Source organism: Psammomys obesus, unplaced genomic scaffold, assembly GCF_907164565.1.
Source record: "Psammomys obesus unplaced genomic scaffold, mPsaObe1.curated_primary_1811, whole genome shotgun sequence".
NCBI classification, from domain to species: Eukaryota; Metazoa; Chordata; class Mammalia; order Rodentia; family Muridae; genus Psammomys; species Psammomys obesus.
In genome coordinates, this window is record NW_026596109.1 from 13,988,069 (window position 1) to 14,010,949 (window position 22,881).

At 44.3% G+C, this 22,881-nt stretch overlaps 1 protein-coding gene across 2 annotated transcripts in view; it reads left to right on the plus strand.

Annotated features, from left to right (window-relative positions):
* Positions 1–22,881, plus strand: part of Agbl4 (AGBL carboxypeptidase 4) — a 1,202,140-nt gene that overhangs the window by 1,176,401 nt on the left and 2,858 nt on the right. Inside the window, exons 12-13 of one of the 2 annotated variants that reach the window (XM_055628941.1) lie at positions 17,798–17,894; positions 18,783–18,898. In XM_055628941.1, the coding sequence (XP_055484916.1) occupies positions 17,798–17,894; positions 18,783–18,852 (167 nt within the window). In that variant the 3' untranslated portion in view covers positions 18,853–18,898. Of the gene's footprint in view, positions 1–17,797; positions 17,895–18,782; positions 18,899–22,881 lie in introns of those variants that run through there. The other variant, XM_055628940.1, reaches the window with a different exon arrangement.

Here is a 22,881-nt window from a genome sequence, read left to right on the forward strand (position 1 = left end):
GTGTGTGTGTGTGTGTGTGTGTGTGTGTGTGTGTGTGTGTGTGTGTGTGTGTGTAGGGCAGTGGTAGGTATTTGGGTAGGATAGGCTGGATCATGAACATTTAATGATATGAGTTTCAGATACTCTTGACCTTCATTCTCTACCAGCTACAAAAGATATTTAATAAGAAAACAAGGAAGCCTAGCATTTATAGGAGTCCTGCTGCAAAAGTAAGTGCTTTCTATGCATTATCCCACTTAGTATTCTAAGCCACTTTGAAGTGGGGCGACATGTCCTCATTTTATAAATAAGAAAAGCTAGGTTTCAGCTACTGGCTAGTGGTAGGATCTTTGTGATTCCAAAGTCTTTGATTTTTTTTTTCCTACTATAGCACACTCATCTTTTACTGATCCTTAAGATTCATTGGAGTAAACCTTCCTTCACACAAAATACACCATTTGTAGTCTGTTAGTGTGTGTGTGTGTGTGTGTGTGTGTGTGTACAACACATGCTCGTGTTCACATTTCCCTGCATGCAGGTACTAACTGTGAGCAAAGGGAGATTTTGATTACTTTTGTCCAATTAATCATCTGCTTATTCTCGATGTCTCCTTGTGATTAGAATTAATTGCTGTTGATTACACTGTGTGGAAGGAAAGAGAAGGCCATCAGCAGTTCCACTTGGGGGACCAAAGCATTGTAATGCAAAACAAAAATGGCTCCTGACAAGGACTTGAATTAGAAAATTCTCTCCATCATGCAAAGAGCTGGGATTTTGTGACCAAAATCAATATTCTCTGACCCTACCCAGGCAAAAGAATAACCTTCCCTTGTTCTGGCCAGCAGGAAAGATAAAATGAAGTGAAGCAATATGCTTACTCAGAAAGCTGGGGCTGTGTGGGAAAGCTATTCATGCAGTGCTGCAAAGCTCTTCCACGCCCATAAACTCCAGAGCTTGATGAGATGAACGCTGAAGTCTTCTGTTATTCAAAATGCGGCAGCATGTAACAGAAACCAGCTCAACCGACTAAAAGGAGAGATGCCAGCTCCCATATTTTTCAATCCTAAGGAGCACGGGTTTAGGTACTATGTGGGGGATTCATACATTATAATCAGAACTTGATATGTCAGGCTCTTCATCCTCAGTGTCCTACTGCATCCTAAATGTTGCATCCATTCTCCTACAAGCCCTCCCCTTGTAGATGCAATATGGCTGCAAGTAGCCACTGGCAGATATCTCGCTGCCTTGGAATTAATATGTGTGTATGTGCGCAGCTATTTATATATATGGATGTGTAATATGTATATATTTATATATACATATTTATATAGACTTGTTATATACATTATATACTTATTATATAATATATATTATCTCCTCAGATCATGAGCCTATAAAGAGAAAAGGCTTATTTGGAGTCATAGTTTCCAGTCCTGTTTTGGAGGTTTTGGTGAGTTAGGGTGTCAATAGTGGGGCAATAACTGGGAATACATTGTGAAGCAATTTTGTTCACTTCATGGCCAGGAAACTAAAGGACAGAAAAAAGAAGAAGAAGAAGAAGAAGAAGAAGAAGAAGAAGAAGAAGAAGAAAAAGGAGAAGGAACTGTCTGACTAATGACCTAAGGCCCTCTGGCCAGGCAGAACCTCTAAAAGGTTGTAAACCTTCCCAATAACCCCACACAAGGGACCAGACCTTCAATACGAGGTCCTTTAGAAGATATTCAAGACACAAACTATACAAGGGTGATTCTTGCTATAGGCTCGGAACTAAATGTTGTTAAGCATATTCTGTACCTAGGACATATCTGTGGCACGCAGACACTGAGTTGACCACCAGCCAAGGCAGACTTGAGTTTGTTCTCACAAAGAGTCAGCCCCTCGTGAACTGTAGAAGCTCAATTTGGAGATATATAATAAATGGATCATGACACGCAAGGACAACATTAAGAACAGAAAAATCAAGTAGACAAATGCTACTGTGGGCTCCCTCATGTACAGGCAGTTTATGATTCTCTAACCACTGGGGTACTATTAAGTCTAGAAAATACCAAGATGCCACAAAGTTCAGGGAGGACTTGAAGTCAGAAGTTGTTGATAAAGGAAAAATAAAATAAAATAAAAATAAGACCAACACACGATTGACTTTGATCAGCTGCTTTGGCTAAGCTCCACGCTGGGTGCTTTCTCATTCATTAATCATACTGTTCAATCTTCATAACCTCTCATTAGTACTAGGGTTTTTTTTTTGCCATCTTACACATAAGGATCTTAAACATCAAGGAAGAGGGGATGGACCCCTTGTCACTTGTCCAATGTTTATTTATTTATTCACTTACTTGTGATGTGTTAGGCTGTGGGGAAGCAGGTATTTCAGAAAGGCAGGCCCTTCCCACAGGAACTCAAGGAAGTCTCGTGGGAAAGAGTGACAAAGAGCAATAGAGATATGAGTGCAAGTGGGCACATCCCAGTGACTTCCAGGCATAGGTCTCAGGTTGTCTGCTCAGCACAAACATAGACCATTGTTCTGAGAGCCGGAGGTTCAAGAGGATCCTTGGATTCACAGTGTACCAATAGCTCACTAATTGCCAAAGGAACATGGCCACTGTACCCAGTGTTCACTTGTATGATGTGAAATGGTCATCATCTCCCCCTCAGAACCCTTATCATTTCTGTAGCCAAGAGAGAATCATGTCTGTGGCCTTGCTGATGCAGCTCTTCATTTCAGGATCCCTCACTCAGACAGAATAGGAGTGAAAGAGACAGAGGTAGGTCACATCATCTTTGTATATTGGCCTACATACCTACTCCTACTCCCTGCAGAATTTTCTTTTCACAGTTATATTATCCATTTACTATCAGGGGATGAACTCCATTTCTTCTCTCTGAAGTCAAGAGATAACATCAGACCAGAGAGGAAAGGACCAGCTTTCCTCCCGAATGCCAAGCATTAGCAGTAATCATTGTTTTCCAAGGCTGATATTTAATTGAACATGTAATCTACCAGATACCCTGGTGGACACAGGGAAGTACAATGAACAAAGTGGACACAGATTCTGTGGTCAAGAAACTTAATTGCCTAGTAGGACATAAAGGTTTTTAAAGTGCACATACAAATATAAGTTCATAGTCATTGAGGAGGGTTTAGCCAGGAGGCAGGAAAAGGCTTGATTGAGGAACTGGCTTGAGGTATAAACACTTAATAGTAGTTACCTTGAGGCACTAAGGCAGAGTCTGGCATAGCCTTCCAGGCAGAGGGAGCTTGAAGGAACAGAATCGAAGATTTTCTGTTCCAAGAAATGCAGGAGAGAATGAGAACTACCCCAGTTTGTTGTCTTCTTGTCTGAATAAGGAACGTGCTTGTTTTGGATCCTAAAGTTGCATTTATCCTGGTTAGCATTAATCAGAGAGAGAGATTCAGGCGGACAGACAATCCATCAGTGTGAGAACAGACAGGAAGAGTGAATGAGAATGGACGAGAAAGAAGAGGCTACAGAGAAAATATTCTCTGACCTAAATATTGGACAAGCCTATCGGGAGTTTAAGCATAACCTCAAACCCATCCTGTGAGGAGATCATTTTCAGGTCTGCTTGATACAAAGTCGGGATGTCCCCAAGAGTATTGGGTTCAAGAAACTTCTAATGTAACTTGATCTTTCCATGCCCTTATCTCCCATTTTTCCTCTAAATATCCTAGTTTTAGTTTCCATCTTCCACAACGTTCATTGGTTTGTTTATTGTCTGTCTTTCCTACTGTAAGGCTAACTCCATGACAGTAAGATGTTTGCTGCAGCTGTGTCTCAGCAACTAGAGAAACAGCAGGTATATAAACATCATCAATTGTTTTTTGACTAAATTGTTCAGTAGAGACTAATCTGGGGTCTTGGATGATAGATCAATAAAGTACTTGCTCCTGCCCAAAGCATGAGGACCCAAGTTTGATTTATAGAACCCGTGTAAAAACTTCAGGATGTGGTAGCACCCTGTCACCTCAGCATTAGGGAGACACAGAAATTCCAGGGGCTCACTGCCCAGTCATTCTAGCCTAATAAATGCCTAGTGAGCCAATGAGAAACTATGTCTCAAAGAGGTACATTGTGTTCTCTACCCTACATACACGTGCGTGCGCTCGCGCACACACACAAACACAAATAAATAAATTTTTGCAAGATTCACCTGAGGAAGAGAGAACTCTCCAACACTAAGTTCCACCTCTGAACCTTGCTTGCTTACTTTCTTCTGCCATGGTAGCCATTGTCCTGTATTGCAATTTTATGTCTTCTCTAAGGACTGATCCAGGCCTTTTAGCTGTGCAGACAAGCTGAAGTTGTAACCCTGTACTGTTGGCTGAGTGACATCAGACAATTAAGATCTCTGAACCCGCCTTCCTAAACTGTAACATGGGAGTAATAACTTACTCCACCCACAGGTGAGTAACAAAGTAAATTTTCTCAATGGCTGGAAGAGAATAATTGATTACAAATGTTAATTATATCTCCCAAACTTCAAGTTGAAGACAATAGCTAAAAAGAAAGACCAGGATAGAAACTCATAAAATATCAGAGCCACAAGGACCCTAAATTCTTAATTTTAAGCCTAACATCCAACCCTTTGAGGGATGGGATCATTTCCAGCTTGTGGAGAGGACACTCCACAGCTGGGGTAGTAAACACAGGTGGTCAGTAATCAGCTCTTGTAATACTTTGATGGTAAAACTGTGAAATAAACCCAAGTTATATAAATAGAAGGAACAGAAGCCCAGGATAGGGATGTCAAAAGGATTTCCTCAACTCTCCTTCTCCATCTGACCTTCACCCAGAATAGGGGTGTCAGAGGCCTACTCAATGTTAATGCAAGCTGAGACTCAAACACAGAACTTACCTCAGTATTTCGACATTCCTCAAATACCCATGAGATCTTCAGACTCAAGGCCAGGCAGGAGTGAAGCCAGAGCAAAAGCAGAGTGGGTTTCATTTAAAGATCCAGCACTCTGTAGCCCACCCCCAAGCAAACCCGTTAGCAGGGCTTAAGTTCTGAGTGCAAGGCTTGGTGCTTCCCCCAGTCCTCAGTTATAGAATGATTAGGACCCCGTGTCTTTGCTGCACTGCTCTGTGACTCCCGCGGTAAACTGAATTATCAGGCCCTTTGAGGCCTAACTTAATACAGATGTGCTTGAAGCAGAATCTACCCATGGTCCTTCAATGTTACAAGAAACTTGATTTCGCTTCCCTATATTAGCTCTTGTCTAATCCCAGCAGAGGCAGAACGTGAAAGAAGAAAGGGCCAAATGTGTTAAGAGGAGCTAGTGAAATGGCTTAGCAGTTAAGAACATTCACCGGTTTTCTAGGGGGTCTGCGTTCAGTTCTCAGCACGCTGGGTAGCCCATAACCACCAGTAACACCAGCTTCAGGAGATCCAATGCCCTCTTCTGGCCTCCAAGGGCACTTGCACAAAGTACACACACCCCAATACAGACACATAAAAATAAATCTTTAAAAAGGAAGTAACAAGAAGGAATATTTTTTAGAATCTGGTGACATACTCAGTGGTCTACACCCACAGGTTCAGAGCAGGATTCTTGACATTTGGAATGATGTTGAAAACCATAGGATATTATGAGAATTCACCCTTTGAAAAGTCAAATTTACACATGTAATTTAACTGTATTATCAAAGTGTTCAGAAATCCCCTAAAATGGCCCTAGTTAGAAACTCCTGACCCAGACGCATATAGCGCCTCTGAGCTTAACGCTTTTGAAAACTAGTACATCAGGCCCTCTTCTGATTCCATGTCTTAGACTTGACCTCTACAAGGCTGTCAAGCTGCCAGCAAATGAAGCCAAACAGGAGAGAAGCTGGGTTCCCTCCATGGTCCTCATGCTTCTCACCCCTCTCCTCCCTATCCCTCTTCCTTCCCAAGGCGCCACCGCACAGACGTTGACTTTGCTCTTTTGTCTTGATTTAACTAGTATCCATTGAGACTTCTAAAAATACATGTGAAACAAGCAGGGCCTGAGTGTAGCAGCAGAGCCCCTCTGGCTAAGTTGGCATCACAGCCCTAGCCATTCCCGAACTGGGGCTCAACTAGGCAGCCACAGTGCATTTAGGGAGTCACATTTGCAGTCAATTTTCTAGTCAATTGGGGAAAAAGAAACACTGCTGGGGGGAAAAAATGGCTGATGCTTGGAGTGGAGACAGATGCATGGCAGAATGTCCGAACAGGAGGGAATAGGTAATGTCCCTGCGGAGTGAGTCTCGAATGGACAGATGAGTGACAAAGACCAGGAGCCTAGGGCAAACAGGGAAGGGACAGGCATCACAGAGAGCGAGCCATGCTGGAAATGGAAGGAGGCTCCTCTGCAAAGCCAATGTGACAAGGGGTAAGCCAGCCTCATGCTGTCTCCTGCTTGTGGCATGTGGCACAGCCTGCGACAGTCCACACAGAGACCGGCTGTCTCAGCTGGCGAAGCTAAGGTTCTGTACAGGGAAGCTACTTCTCACCTCTCCCATTTCCCACGTAGCATGTCCACAAGACAGACCACAGCCTCCAGGCCAGTGATCCTTACCCAGGACTTAGCCATCCCCCACAATCCATTGGAGAGCCCTTGGTAATGTTTAAGGACAGCCTTGGTTTTCACCATGGATGAGCACTGCTGACATCTAGTGGAAGAAGACTGCTGCTGAACACCCTGGCACGCCCAGGATGGTCCCACAGCACAGAAGCATGCTTCTTCTTGACACTTCAAATGTCAATAGCGCCTGGGCTGCAAGCTGAGCAACCCACAACGTTCTCTACTTCATTCGCTCTATGTAAACACAGTCTCTTGGGTGTAACTAGCCCAGCAGGCAGGAAGTGCCCGAGAGAGGAGTCAGCTGAATGAACCAGTGATTCAAGACCAATCAGTGATTCCAACTTGTCTAATGTCTTCTGGAGGCCAAAATCCCTGCAAAGTCACCCTACCTTGAATCAGGCCCTGTCACTTCTGAGCTCATATACACACCTGTTCCAGTCCAGACAACCTCTAACCTGACCCCTCTTCCCACTTCCTTAATACAGCGATAGGAGCCAACTTCAAGCCTAGTAAGACTGTTCTCATCTACTTAGTCAGACAGGACATCTTGGGTCCCTGTATAGAACAGAGAAAGGGGGCATTAGAACTAGGTCACCTGGTACAGCCTGATGTCCGTTTTACTGGAAAGGAATCTGAGGTGCACAGGACGGAAACAACTTAGGAACAACTTTGGAAGTTTTATCCTGGGTATCCAGAGAGCAGAATTTCAAAAAGGATTTCTTCAGATCCTCCTTTCCCATCTCTCTGACCTTTTCTTTCTTCCCCTTACCCTGCTGTTTTTGTGTTTCACTCTTTCTCCCTGCTTATGTTAACAATCCAGTCACATGTGCTCATTATCTCTAGAGACAAATTTGAACTTGACAAGGCCTTGTTCTTGAACAGCTCACACTTTGTTGGAAATGACAGTTTCATAGATTGTTGTGACAATTTTTAAAGCTGCTGCATGCTACAATTGGATATCTAATTTCTGCCCAACGAGGTAATCCTAGGGTGTGGTCAGCATTATCCATTTAACAGATGAGAAATCGGAAGCCTCTCCAGATATTACTATTTCCCACTTCTTACATAAGATTCCCTGCGCTTTTCCCAACAGTTGGCCATTAAGTCTCAGTGTCTGCTTTGATAGTCTGCAGAGCAGAGCCTTTAAGTAACTTTTCTCTGATCACACAGCTAAACAAACAGAAGAAAGGATTAAACGCTGTGCTTTCTAAACCTACATTTTAAATAGACAATGTTAAATAGACCCATTCTAATGGGCCATGAAAGTCAGATTTGAGAGTGTGTGTCTCACCATGTAGATGTCAGGGAATTAGTGTAGGGTTGAAGGGCAAGGAGTCACAACATTAGCAATTGTGGGAACAACATTTTCATCAATGCTGGAAGAAAACAAAGACCACAGGTTATTCAGGAGACTGGGGCATGGAGACAGGACATGGATGTTCCTCCAGACACTCCCCCAGGTCTTCATCCTCGGCTCTTATTAAGCAGATGAACTCAGGGCAAATGAGTAGGCTGAATAATAATGTCCAAAGACATCTAGATTCCAATCTCTGGGATCTGTTAATTGTTAACTTTTTCCACAGAAACAATATACAGACATAGTTAGGAATCTGTTTGTGTAGTGTTGAGTTTATTTCCAAATGGGTTTCTATGTACTTTTTCTATGTTTTTTTTTTTTTCTAGCTGTAATTAGTCAGTTTGAGCATGTGTGCTATGCTGGGGTCTAAGGTAGCTGCTTTATCCATAGGTCTCTTGAAAGTGGTGGTTCAGCTCTGTATGTTGCAGACAGCATATATGCCATCTGGGCTTACTCCCCCAGTTTGTCAGCAGCCTGTGCACTCAAAGCATTGAGTGTGACCAATGTGGCATGTCCACAACGATTGTGCTATTTCTCTTTGCTGTGACTATGGAGTAATATATGGTTTCTCTCAACCAGGCTAAGCAATAGCTCAGAGGAAAAGCACCCACTCAAACCAAGGCGCTCCATATGCAAAGCTGGGTCCCAGAATTGCTCAGAGAGCAGCAAACCAATAATAATAACACCACCAAGGAAAGAAAGAAAGAGAGAAAGAAAGAAAGAGAGAGAGAGAGAGAGGAAGGAAGGAAGGAAGGAAGGAAGGAGAAACAAAGAAGGAAAGAATCAGAAATAGTAGACTAAATACTCATTTACAACAACACACCAGGTGAGGTGATGTACAACTTTCATCCGCCCACGTGGAAAACAGGGGCAGGTAAATCTCTGTGATTTACATCCCAGCTTAATCTATATGCTGGGTTCAGTACTAGTTAGGGATGTATAGTGAGACCCTATCTCAAAAAGAAACAAATAAACAAACTAGTCTATCTGTGTTATCAGATTCTCAGCCCTTGCACCAACACTGAGTTAGACCTGCAAATTGCTTTGTACTTCTCTCTGAAGCCTTTCTGCTTCTCCACAATGTTTATTTTTCCTGTCCTCTCATCCTTGGTACCTTCCTGTCCTTGGAGGAGAGGTTCTCCTTTGACTTCTCTTACCAGTGGAGTTGCCTGGGACAATACTTCTATTCTGCTATCTTACCCTCATTAAGTGGTGCACACCTTTAATCCCAACACTCGGGATGGAGAGGCAGGCAGATCTTTGTGAAATCAAGGCCAGCCTAGGTTACATAGCAAGTTTCAAGACAGCCAGAGCTATAAAAAGAATTCCTGTCTTGGAAAACAAAACAAAGAAGAAGAGGAGGAGGAGAAAAGAAGGAAGAGGAGGAGCAGAAGGAGGAAGAAGAAAAAGAAGAAGTCTTGAGAAGAAAGCATCCTACCTTAAGGAGTTGGCCCTACATTGCTCACATGGATCCATAAGAGAGGGAGACAGAAGGACAATTGATACATGTGAGCAGAAGAGCCTGTGGACCAAGAATACAGAGCCTGCAGTGATGTAGCCACAAACCATGGAATGCCAAAAGCCACAAGAAATGAAAGATTTCTCCCCTGCAGTCTCCTGAGGAAGTGCAGCCCTGGCAACACTTTCATTTCCGCCAAGAGGATGTTAGACTCTGGCCCCAGAGCTACAAGGAAACGCATGTCTGTTATTTTAAGTTACTCATTTCTGGTCATTTGTAACAATGACAAATATAAGCTAATATGAAGCCTCATAGTTATCATGAATTTTAATCTGATGTTAGAGACTGCAGGCACCTATCCCCTAGTCACAGGTTGGTTGCCTCCAGGTGAGGGTTGGGATGGGGACACCTGCACTTCCCAGGGACCTGACTTCCCCCCCAGTAAACCACTCCCTCCTGCATGTCCACCATCTCCCACAGTTCCTTACTCCACCTCTCTAGCCTCCTTCCTGCCTTTCCTTCCTGTCCCATCATCTGCTTCCTTCCTCCTGCTCCTCCCTTCTCCTTATTGTCTTTCCAATATATCTGGCTTTCCAATCTTAGTCTCTCACTTCCTGTCACTTGCTTCCTATTTTTTCATATCTCAGCCCAGGCTCCATTTTCTCTCAGCTTTCAAGTGTTACTCTATCTCGTGCCCTCTATTATCTTTCTTTCCTTATCTTCCAGCTTCATCCTGATGAGTTTCTGAGTAGCTTCTTATCTGTTTGCATCTTTCTCTTTTGCTTGCCTCCCCTACTGCATTGCTTCCCTCCCTTTCTCCCCCACCTTCCTCCATTTCTTAGGCCTCCTACTCACAGGGATGTCTGGGAGAGTTTCTCCCAGTTACAAAGGCCTCTGTGATTTCACCTGCAGCCAGCACTCCCACTTCAGAGCAGGAGTCATCTGGTTAGTCATGTGCCCCTCCAACCTTGTAGGAGGACTGGTGAGGGAAGCAGAGACAAAAGATGCTTTGTCACCACATTGTTCTTCAGGCTTTACCTAGAGGACCCCAGATAACTGCTTCTTAATATTCCGGCAGCACTGTCAGCCTTACCAAAGAGAAATGGCTTGTCTTTGGCATACCCTTCTGCAAAATTAATCTCCCCGCTTAATGATGATCATCTGTAGCAGTCAGGGATAGCTGTGAGAGCTGGGGAAGACTTTTAAGTGAAGGTTTCTAGGTAGAGGGCGTGTAGGTGTTAAGCTTTCTGATTTAGAGGCAATTTGACAGCCAGGAGATATTGTCGTGAAGCTTGATAACTCTCAGGACAGTGTCTAATGTATAGTAGCATTTAGCAAAGATACAAATGAAAGAGTGAGTAAATGACCTTCAGTCTTCCTTGGGGCCAATACCTGATGACCCATGGGACGAGTGACCTGTGATGTCTCGGCAGCAAAATGAGGGTAGGTAGAGGAGCTGCATGTGTCACACATGGAGGGGAAGAGGAAGTGAGATGAGTGGCGAGGACCTTAGCACATGGCAGTGTGGGCCAGGGCTGGCCACATGGCGAGCCTGTTGGTGGTTTTGGTGGAGCCAAAGGGAGTGAACAGAATGCAGCAGAGCTGTGGAGGCACTGAGGGATGGAGCAGGACAGTGCAAGGAGGTCCCGGACTCAGTGGGGGAGAGGGGTAATAAGATTTGATCTCTGAGAGTAGGATACCGCCCTGTACCAATATGTGTGTGTGTGGAAAGACACATCTCCAAGGTTCACTTTTATTTTATTTTATTTATTACACTTTATTCACTTTGTATCCCCCTATAAGCCCCTCCCTCCTCCCCTCCTGGTCCCACCCTCCCTCCTCCTTCTTCACGCATGCCCCTCCCCAAGTCCACTGATAAGGGAGGTCCTCCTCTCCTTCCTTCTGATCTTAGTCTATCAGATCTCATCAGGAGTGGCTCATCTTCTGTGGCCTGGTAAGGCTGCTCCCCCCTCAGGGGGAGGTTATCAAAGAGCAGGCCAATCAGATCAACATAAAACCAGACACATTAAGTCAGTCCCACAAGGAGAGCAACAAAACCAGAAAATTTGAACACAGGGGTCTTCCCAGAGACTCATACCCCAACCAAGTACCAGACATGGAGATAACCCAGAACCCCTGCACAGATGTAGCCCATGGCAGTTTAGTGTCCAAGTGGGTTACATAGTACTGGGAAGAGGGACTGCCCAAGGTTCACTTTTATACCATTTATGACCGGCTGGATTTTGCAAGCTTAGCCAGTTCCTCAGTCTCCTCCAAGCGCATTGCAAGTTTACCTTTTTGTTGAAGTTCCCTCTGAGCTTGCTTAAATGCTATGATTGTTTCCTGCCTCGCACCGTCCATCCACAGCTCTCTATCTCAGTGCTTATCGCTTTCTGGCATATGCTGTAGGTTTACATTTGTCTCCTGTGGCTAGAACGTGAGCTCCACAAAGACGGGGGTTGCTTGTTACTTTTCACTGAGGAGTAGTGGCTCCTCAGTAACATTTGTGAACTGGAAGGATGAGGAGATGGGATGTCTAAGAGCCTTGCATCTGGTTTACTCACAGAGAACTTAAGCCCAGAGGAGGGAAATGGCTCGGGTCACACCCTCACACATGTGCTCATATAGTGCTTCAGATTTGAGGCATGAGACGAGAGAACAGAGGCTTCTTTGGTCACCACATGTCTCCGAGACCCCTGAGGACACCTAACATCCCCGCTACCTCTGCAGCATCCAGATCCAAAATCCACCCCCTGGACCATAATTACTCTCCTGCTTCCAAGCTTGTTTCTGATGTTTAACGTAGCAGTGATCTCTTACAGATATAAATTAGGCCATATCCTTTGCCTGCCTCAACCCGACCAGTTGAGGTCTTTCATATAGGAGGACCAGATTCTCCTCTGCAGCAGCCTACAATGAGGCCTTCTGGGAGTTCCCAATTGCATGTCACTCTTTTCCAGACACTCCACTTTCTCTCTAACCTCAGAGGACCCTGAGGTGATGCTTTACACAACCCCACTGTCGGCCTATATGTGTCCTTCTCAGAGAGGCTGGTCACACCGCCCTTATCCTCAGCTAGTGACCACATTTTTCTCATAGCACTATTAGAATTACTTTCACATTTTGCCATGTTTTTTTTTTTTTTTTTGTATTTTGTATGTCTCCATTTCTAACCATAAGAACCATTGTGTGTGTTTGTTTGTTTAGCAATTATACTCTGAGTTGTCCACAAAAAGCAGACCTTGAACACAGTAGGTGATCAATGAATATATGTTAATGAAAGAATGAGAGGAAAAAACCTTTAGTATTCACCATTATTTGCTGCCTATAGAACAGGGGTTTTTTTTTAAGACTGATTTATTTTTATTTTGCACATACTAGTTTCTACATGCATGCATGTCTGTGTACCGTGTGCATGCAATGTCCACAGAGGCTAGAAGAGGGCATCCTATCCCCTGGAACTGGAATTGCAGATGGTTGTAAGCCATCATGTGGGCACTAGGATTCTAACTGGGATCCTCTGGCAGAGCAGCCAGTGCTCTTAACACTTAGCCATCTCTCCAGTTCTCAGAATAGAAGTTTAAGTTCCTAATTTTTTTTTTTTTTTTCAGTTAAAGCCTTGGTGAGTCTGGCTCGGCTGCATCACAGCCTTGCCTTCCACTCTACGCTTCAGTTGGGTGAGATTTCAGCCTTCTCTGTTGTCTTTCACATCATGTCATGGCCACACCCGTGCCTCCACCACTCCCCCTTTTGTTGGCAATACGGAAGATTGAACACTGGGCCTTGCTACATGACAAGCAAGTGGTCTGCCCCTGGGATGCATTCTCTGTTCCCTTCTCCCCTTTGTCCTTCAAACCTTAATTACACATCCGCCATCCACCTCCCCAAAGCCTTTCGCAGTTTCTCCATTTGGAATTCAGTTTCCCTCTAGATGGGGAGAGGATATGTGTTTGTATTTATGATCACACCCCAGAGAATAGACACATGCTGAGAAGATCCTGGGGTTTGATGCTACCTCCATCACTTTCAAAGAATGAGACTCTGGTTAATAACACAAACCCTGGTTATTATTTTCTTACCTGTGGAATACGTATAGACTCATGCTCTGGTCTTGCTGGATTGTGGTGAGTGTTGATGACAGTAACTGCATTGCACAGAATACACTCTAGAAAACAGTAACTGCTTTTGTCAAGGAGACAATGTAACTACCTGCTTGGTGATCCAGTTAGCTGGGGTTGCTTTACTCCTCTAGACTTGAAGGTGGATTTCTCTAATTCCTCTTGTTCTAACCTCAATCCCTGATGTTCTTCGCAGCAGTGTACCCATGGGAAGACCCCTACAGATGTATGAATCCATGCATGGATTGATGGATGGATGAAAATCACAGAATATGTGATTTTCTAACCTCCCATCACCTGTTAAAGAGCCCCATGACATAGCAGGCTAGCACTACTCTAATGTCAAGATAGTTCTGGGTAGAAGTCACTGAATAGTCCAAATATCCAAGCACACCAGCTGACTGAATCCATACTCCATCTTTATACTTTAGGCTCCCAGCCCCCCTGCCCTGATGGCCAACCATTTCCTGCCATCTGTGAGAAATAGACCAATGAATTGAACTTGAAGATGAAAAGATTTTCAACATATAGACTATCCTGAGATTTTTGTGGATAATGAATGGCTGGAAGCTTTCACTCCAGTTTTTCCTCCCTTAATACTGCCATATATTGAAAATGGTCCAGCCAAGAAAACTATGGCTTCTCTTTACCTGGATCTTAAATCTTTCTTCTAGGACAGCTTGTTTTAATTGAAAATATTCAATCAATCTCTACTCTCCTTCACCTTTGTTCTGCTCCTCCACTCAATCAGGACCAGTGTAGGAAATAATCCGGAGTGAATAAGGCTTTGTAGCGAGAGGGGAGAAGGGAACAATAAGACCAAGACCCACCTTTAAAACTGCCTTTTTGACAGAGCTCATCCAGAGTAGTTAGCACCCGTTTTGTGGAACAGCCCAACTCCTTCATAGACATTCAAGGTTGTTGGTGAGCAAGGCAACCACTATTGTGCCTCAGGTCTGGCTCATTATAGACAGTATTCATTCATGCATTCGTCGACCCAGGTATTCATCCATCCATCCATCCATCCATTCAGCTGTCATTCAGTCAACCCTGAGCGACTCACCAACTACATGCATCCAAGCACTGCAGCCCAGCAACCTTGCGAAGCAGGTATTTCACAGACAAGGACATAGAGGCTCAGGGAGATGGAGTGGCTTGTGCAAGGTCTCAGAGTTTAGTTCTTTATCGACGTTTCATACATTTCCCCCGGAATGTGTGTGATTTAAACAGCGCCACCCCTTCATGGCCTCTGTGGGTCAGATATCTGGTTGAGTCTCAGTTGGGAGGGTCTTTTGCAGAGTCTGATTCATGTGTAGGTAAACAGTGCCTGGAGCTGGAATGACAGAATGCTACAGAAGGCTTACCAAGAGTGTACTCTCAGTTTCTTTGCATAGTCCTAGGACCTTGTGGTGGCTAGTTTGTTTGTCTATAGTCTTGGGACTCTAGCTCGACTATTCCATAATGCAAAATACCATTACTTTGCCTTATTTGGCCTTTCCATGCAAGTCTCACAATGTGTTATTCTTTTGATTAGAAGCCAGTTGAAAGTCTGAGAAAATTCAAGGAGAAAGAACATAAAACCATGCCTTTCCATGTAAGGAGTATGAAGATCATATTAGAATAGCATATGAGACCAGAGATAATGTTGCAGACATATTTGGAAATTAAAATATGCCATCCGTAGCAAGAGGCAGAACCAGGATTTGGGTGAAACACATCTGCTTCCAAAAACGTCTGCTTCAACTTACCAGCTCAGTCCACAGGGACTTCTTATTTCTCCCTTGGCCCAGAGCTATTCCTTTCAACACACATATCCATGATTTGGTCTCTTCAAGCCAACTGGAGGCTGTCTGGGTTCAAGCAACCAGTTTGTCTCTGCAGGCCCTGGCCAGGAGACAGCCTCTGGGGGCTGCTAGTCAGAGAGGCCATGCACGGTGCCAGCTTGTGGACTTTTCAGAGAAGGGGACAGAAAAAGGTCAGACACAGCCAGAGAGAGAAAGCAGGTGGCAGCTTCAGAGCACAGCAAGCCTGCAGTGCATCTCACTGTCATAAATAACGGGCCTGGTGTTTCTCCTCCTCGCACCCCATTCTGACCTGGGATGACTCAGGCTTTGACAGAAAAGGTGCCTTCAAGTTGAGAAACAGCTCAAGGCAGTGGAGACTCAGTCTAATCAGACTTGCCTGGATTTGATTCCTGATTCTACCTTTGTCCTCTATATGGCATTGAATAAGTCCCTTCACTATCAGAGCCCAAGAAAGATGAAGAAAATGCTTGTTCAGATGCATGTGTGAATGGGAAACCATTTCTGCACTCTTGCTTAGAGGCCTTCTAAAAGGCCTTTTCTGCTGTCCTGTCTTTGCAGTCCAGAAAGGAGCAGTCCTTTTATGGAAACTCCCATGGGCCAGCCTAAGGCTGTTGCTTCTCTGCATATCACCCTGCAAGTAGAACTGGGCTCCACATGTTTTATTAGGTAAACGAAAAATGGATGCAGATATGAAATGGTGTAGGTCCAGAGAGGGAAGGCCTAAGTTTACATCCCAAATGTTGAAGCATCTATAAGCTATCTAGCCTTGAGAAGTCACTTACACTGTTGGGAACAGTAGTATCCTTCTCCCATTGGGTTGTTATGAGGTTGCCTAGCACATTCTTAGCTATTGGCTGTCATTATTCATTTGTGTGTGTGTGTGTGTGTGTGTGTGTGTGTGTGTGTGTGTGTGTGCGCGTGCGCGCGCGGGCTCATGCTGTTGCCAGGCAAGCACATAGGTATTTAGATGACTAAGTCAAGCAGACATGGCCTCTGCCTCATAGACTGTGTAGGCTATAAGGACTATTGGAAAAGAAGGCTAGTTGAAATGTAATATTGCTGAATAATCTGATTGGCAGAGAACTATGAAAAGATACATGGGAAATCTATTCCAGAGAAGGCACCAAGGAGGATATACCCATTGAAATGATAACTGAACCAAGGTCTGAAGACTGAGGAGCTGGTCCTATTCAGTACACAAGGCACGGTGGTCTAGCAGGATGTGGAGTGAAAAAAGATCTAGGAACTACAGGATTCGAAAAGTAGGAACTGCGAAAGGGTGGGAGGCAGCAAGAGGAGAGCTGAGACCATAACCAAGGGCCAAGCTATGAACAACCTTGTAAATTGTGTCAGAATTTTGTACAATGGAAGGACACTAAAGACACTAAAGGGTTTTAGCTACTGAGTGACACCATTGGGGCTGCAATATAGAATGCCTCCTCTGACTTTACTACTGAATATATCCTAGAGGGGGCTATTCTGGGACAGGAAGCCCAGAGAAGAGGGTGACAGTTGTATTGGGGAAAGGTGATGCTGACCTGCTCTGGGGGAAAGAGGTGGACATAATCAAGAGATGAGAAGTTTCCTGGGGAAGGGTGACAGCTTGGATGTTTGGACCTGATGGGGCCTGCTGGAGGAACCACTGTGAGTAAACAATTTTCACCCTGTGAGAAATGATACACGCTCTGAATGAGGTCAGTTCTAAAGCCACGGAGGTAGGGAGCAAGGACAACACTCTCAGCCCTGGGATGACAGCAGGGAAGATCCTGGAAAATCTTATGAAGAGCCAGTGGCTAATTGGAGAACCCAAGGCTGTATGTTAGTTGAGGGAGGGCCAGGGAGGCCCTTTAGGAGAAGGAAACAACACAGAAACCCAGAGGTGTGGGTGTGACCCACAGGCAGATACACAGCTGTTGTATTAACTGATGCCAGGGTGTTAATACCAGTATAGAACTGGTGTTTTCTCCTTCCCTGGGGAATGGATTATTCGATAAATAGGCTATAAATCTACACCCCAGGGATTCATTATGTGTCAAATAGCAAGGTGAAATGGGAGTCTAGAGTCGGAGAGTTTTCCTGAGATTGCTCTCAAGATAGGAGCCTGAAGGTCGGGCAAGCCCTGGTCTAAATACAGCAAAGGGTCCCTTGACTTTGAGTCTTGTTCATCAGGCTTCATTATGGACTACATGTGGCCAGATGGGAAAATGCCAGTGATACTTAAAAAAAAAAAAAAACAAAAACAAAAACAAAAAAAAAACTAGGTGCACATACTTTGGGGTATGGTTGCTTACACCTCAATTAGTTTCTTTGTCTGTGAAACAAGGATCAAATTATCACTGCAGGTTTGTGAGGGCCAACAAGACAATTCATAACAAAACTCTAGAGGGAAGTGATGATGCGATCTTTATCACTGTTGTTGCTTTATTTTTATTTTTACATTATTTTATAATTAGGCCTTTTTCACTCTTCTTCATTCTCTTTCCAAAGTTGTTTCTTAACACACACTTGCAGATATGAAGCTGGGGCGGAACGTGGCAAAAACATTTCTAGATTATTACCGCCTGAACCCCCTGGTTGAGAGGATGACAGTCCCCATGCCAAGACTTCGGTAAGTGGTAGAGCCAAGCAACCAGGCTCGGGCCCTGCTTCACTGGGTCTAGCTTTCTAGCCCTCAACTTCCCACCTGTGCCACAGGAAGGGCAACCCCAGCCCTGCCATGAAAATCAGTATGGGTCCTGAAGATGTGTTTCCTAAGCACAAGACATCCAGGAAGCTTCATTTCTTCTAGCTTTGGGAATGTCATCCCAGATTGCCAACCAGATTATTATGGTCCAGGGCAAGTAAGTCCCTTGACTCGGCAGGTTGGTCAGGCTGAATGATGCAATAAGCTGTATCTCTGAGCTCCAGTCAATCTGAGCCTATGTAACAGTATAGTCAGGTGATACCCTGTCTCAACAGTAGGCCATCTCATTTAGGCCCACCATTGGAATCTCCAGGGATGGGGTATTGATTGGGAGCCAAGATCAGCTGCTGATCTAAGTTAGCCTGGCTGTTTACATATCCCCCTCCCATGTGATAACTCATCCTCTAGGGTTTCCAAATGAACTCCAATTCTTCAGTTCCCTAATCTGCAAATCAGGCAATGTTGTACACATATTTCCTGTTATTGTGAGGTGTATATTCAAACACTAGTGCTAGGTGCACAAGTATCCCAACAGTCTGTGATAGCCCCCTTCCCTCAACACTTGAAGGTTTGGGCTTCAGAGGATACACCCCTAAGAAGCTCCTCTGATGGACCCACTTGTAGATTCAAGGAGGAGAGAAGACTAGGATGGGAGCAGCCATCTTGTCTGAGGGCTGAGCAGCAGCTGGAAGTGCTGGGAGTTCCCATGTGTACTGGTAGAGTGCTCAATGAGCATCTTGGCAGTGGCGGCCAGTGGCATCTGGACTGTGCTAGCACTACCCTACCTCTGGGCCTCATCTCCTGTTCCCCTAGTGGTCCAAGCTCTTGGAATGACATGGCAATGTCCAACTCTCTTCTCATGCCAGACCATTCTTTCCACTGATGTCCTCCATGTATTTGGATGCCTCGGGAGCGTAGCACAATAAATCTTTTTCCATCACCTATTATTAATAATAAAAAATATAAATCATTATTACTTATTGTATGAAGCACTTTGTGTACATGGTCTTACATGTGCGTCTCATCTTTCACTTTAAGAAAAGGAGAAGAAACAGAAGATTGCCTGAGGTCACAGTGTTGATAGCACAGGGAGGGTGGACAGTCTCAGGCTCTCATGAGTGTGATGGCATTATCGGCAAATGTTCTGACCTCTTAAACCCTCTCTACACCTGCCTATTAAACAGAAGTAATAGCAACAACTTAATATGGTTCTGAAAATTAAAGACAAACTTGGAGCACTTCCCAGCACACAGAAGATGCCCCCAAATGTTTTCAGCTTCTGACAGTTTATGATAGCCTGTGACAAGTTTCTTGATTTACCTGCTTGGACTGGCAAAGGCTCCACAATTCAGTTAGTTGTACCTCTCTAAAGCCTGATCCACACAGTCTTCATGGCCGTGTGCTCCAATGACACCTAATCTCGTATTCAGAACAGATCATCTAGGGACTTTATGTCTGCCATTCTGGGGTATTAAAAACCCCGACAGGATGATTATCTCTGTTTCTTCTCTGTCCCTTTGCAATATCATGATGCCCTTGCATGGATACACCCATCACTCCTTCACCCACCTGCCTGTGGAACACAGCATGCTATACCGGGCTCTGGTGGGAGAGAGGGATGGGGTGAGCTGGTGATTAAGGTATGACCCTGCCTTTGAGGCACTCACCTCCAGAGGAGAGTGCTCAGTTCATTCTTAGAAATCACTCTTGATTAGCCAAAGTTCTTAAACATTTAAAGCTTTGTAAAACTCAAAAGAATTCTTAGAATCTCATTTACAAGTTAATTTAGGGATTATCTCTTTTGGGTCCTCTGTTGGCCTGCATAAAAATTATCTCCATCCTTCACTGCTTTTTTCCTTCTATGTCCAATGGCCACAGATCAATAAAATAGTGCTACCAGTTTGTTTGGTTTTTTTTTTTTTGGGGGGGGGAGTGAGGTAGGGGGCATTGGCAAGAACATTTGGACATTGAGACCCAGAGAGCAGAAAGGTTGTCAAAGCCAGGGTTAGAGCCCAGAACCTGACCCCTCTACGGGATACTCAGCCTCACTCAAGAGAGGTTCTTTCAAATTGGGAGGGGGCTTGAAACTGAGTCAGAGTGGTGAAGGGCATTTTCCTCCCAAGAGTCTCTGTTTTCAAATGCTCACAGCATATGCACCTGCCTGACACCTACCACACACACACACACACACACACACACACACACACACACACACTGAGCTTTGAGGTCTTCTTCAACAAGACTCCTTCAAAGTGCCTCTTTGAACACTTGAGGCACATACACCCACTCGTGAATTAAGAAAAGCAAATTTGCTTCCTATTTACCCTATACCCCTGCTTCTAAGCCTGGGTGAGCCCCTATGAGCCCCACTCAACTCCAGATTGGTAAGTAACTGCTTTAAGATTGAATTCCCAGGGTTACCGGCTCCTAGCTCTACTTTGGGATTTGAATGTTTCTCCCTTTTGTATTATTTTCCATCCAAGCATTAAATAGCTTAAGTGAAAGAGCAGTTCTGGTTGTAAAGGAAAATTACATGTTTTGACTCAAAATTAATCTTTGTTTTCTCCCATCTCCATGGATAATTGCCATATGTCACTTTCTACCCATATGCTGGTGGAAGCCTGTTGGCATTCCAGGGTGCTGGGCTGCCCCTTGGGAAGGAGTCCTGGGCAGAGGCAGCAATGTGGGCATGGGAGCTCAGGCTCAGCATTAATCAGTAAAGCTGAGACCCTATATTTATTTTTAACCACAGTGTCATGGGCATAGAGCTAAAACCAAAGGGAATAAATTTAGTTAGAGAAAATGGATGAGCAGAACATGAACACAAAGGTAAGTTGGCCTTGACCAGGTGGACTCAGCCTCTGCTACAGGACAGGAGCACTGGCCGCTGCATAGTGATGACATATGTGTACAAAGAACACATCCTGTGCTAGGCCTGTGCTGAGTCCTAGAGGAGCATAGATAGCAATAGCCCATTGAGACTCCAGTTGATAACACACAAAATATAACAACACCTAACAGTATAAGTAGGTATATACAACTACATATCAGACACATCCTCTCTCACAAACCTTCATGGCTTCCTGTTACCTTCAGAGTAACATTCCAACTCCTCTTCTTGCTACTTAACCAATCTCTTAAATTTGATATCCTGCTTCCTGCAATACCTTTGAACTTGAGAGTACCTGCTTTCAACAGCTTCCTTCCATTTGCTTCAGCCTGAACATGTTTGTTTTCATGCTTCTATATCGTGTTCATCCTTTTCCTTTTTCCTGGAATGTTCTCCCTTTCATTGTATAGATGCTGAATTCCTACTAACTTATCAAAACTTGATCCGAATGTCACATCCTGTTTCCTTGTCTCTTTTCCTGCTTAAGACAGAGCTATCTCCTCAGCTGGGCTCCTAGTTACATTTCACGCACACCTCCTGTGATGTCTGTTCTGTCTGGTATCTCTGAAGGTCTGGCTTCTTCACTAGACAAGCTTATTCCTGAATCCTTAGTGCATGGAATAGAACTTGCATGTGTTAAGGCCTATATAAGCTCTGAAGTCAACTTAGTGTACACTGGTAGAGGTGGGGATGGAGTGGGTTGGAGAGGGGCAGTAATAAATCTTCCTCAAGCTCTTTACATTATAGAAGAGTCCCAACCAGATGTTACTACACCCACACACAACCTGAAAAGTACTTAACAGCTGACAGACACATCTCAAGAAGGCTTCAGGGAGAAAGTGAGATTTGGACCTAAATTTTTAAGGGCATGAAGAGTTGAGATTGATGCAGTAGAATGATGGTACCCCATTTTGGGAAGGCAACAAGAAGCAGGACCCAACAAAGCCTACAGCAATTGTAAGACCAAAGTTGTCAGGGACGTGATGAAGTGATGGTAAACCTGAGACCCAAAGCGCATTTCTATTACCACACACCGCAGAAGCACCTGCTCCACACCAAGCCTGACTTGAGAATTAGAGAATAAGAGTAAACACATCAAACTCAAAGTCCTATGACATATACATATGTGCAACCTCCCAGGAAATGGTGTCTGTGGTGTTAAATGTTAAATGAACTATAGAAGCCTTGAAAAGTTGGCTTCGAAAGCAGATGAGTCTCAAGAAGTAGAGAAGGGAACAGAGGTTCGAGGCCTCTGCTCTTTAGGATCTCCTTTCCTTCTCTGTACCCTCATCTTTGATTACAGTGGTGCTTTGCCTTCCCAACCACCCCACCAGTCTTTTCTGCATTCTCATATTCCTAAGGAGGAATATGCACACCTTATCCCCATGCCACCATCTACCTAGACCTGTTTCTGTAGCAACAAACAAGCCTGTCTCTCTAGGGACCTTCCATCTTCTTTGTCCTATAAAAGCACACCTATCTATGCCCTATGCTCCTTTGGAGTGTTAAGAACTACTTTCTCCAATGACCTATTGATGGATGGCACCTTGCCTCTTCTCCAACTCTCATTTTGCCAGAGTCTATGAGGCAAAAAAAAAAAAACAAAACAAAACATGCATTCTTCTTCTTTTTTGGAAAAGAAAGAAATAGTCTTGTATCCAGGAAGGTACTCCTTTAAGATCATCCTGTCTCAGAGCTGGGGAAGTGGCTGTAGCAGCTGACTATCTTGTGTGAGGCCCTGACTTCCATTGTTAGTGGTGGAACCAAAGCAAACTCAAAAAGATCATACTATTTGTCTGTAGATGGCAGTCCAGGCATAAGGTTTGTAAGACTAGGGTGTCAAAGAGCATGGACTCAAGGCCTATCATGCATGTACCAGAAAGTCTCTTTGTGTTGGCCAGATCTGGAAGGACCATATGTTTTAAGGCACTGAGGCTGGGGTAAGATAAGTCAAGGTCAGAAGTCCTCTGTGTATGTGTGTGTGTGTGTGTGTGTGTGTGTGTGTGTGTGTGTGTGTGTGTG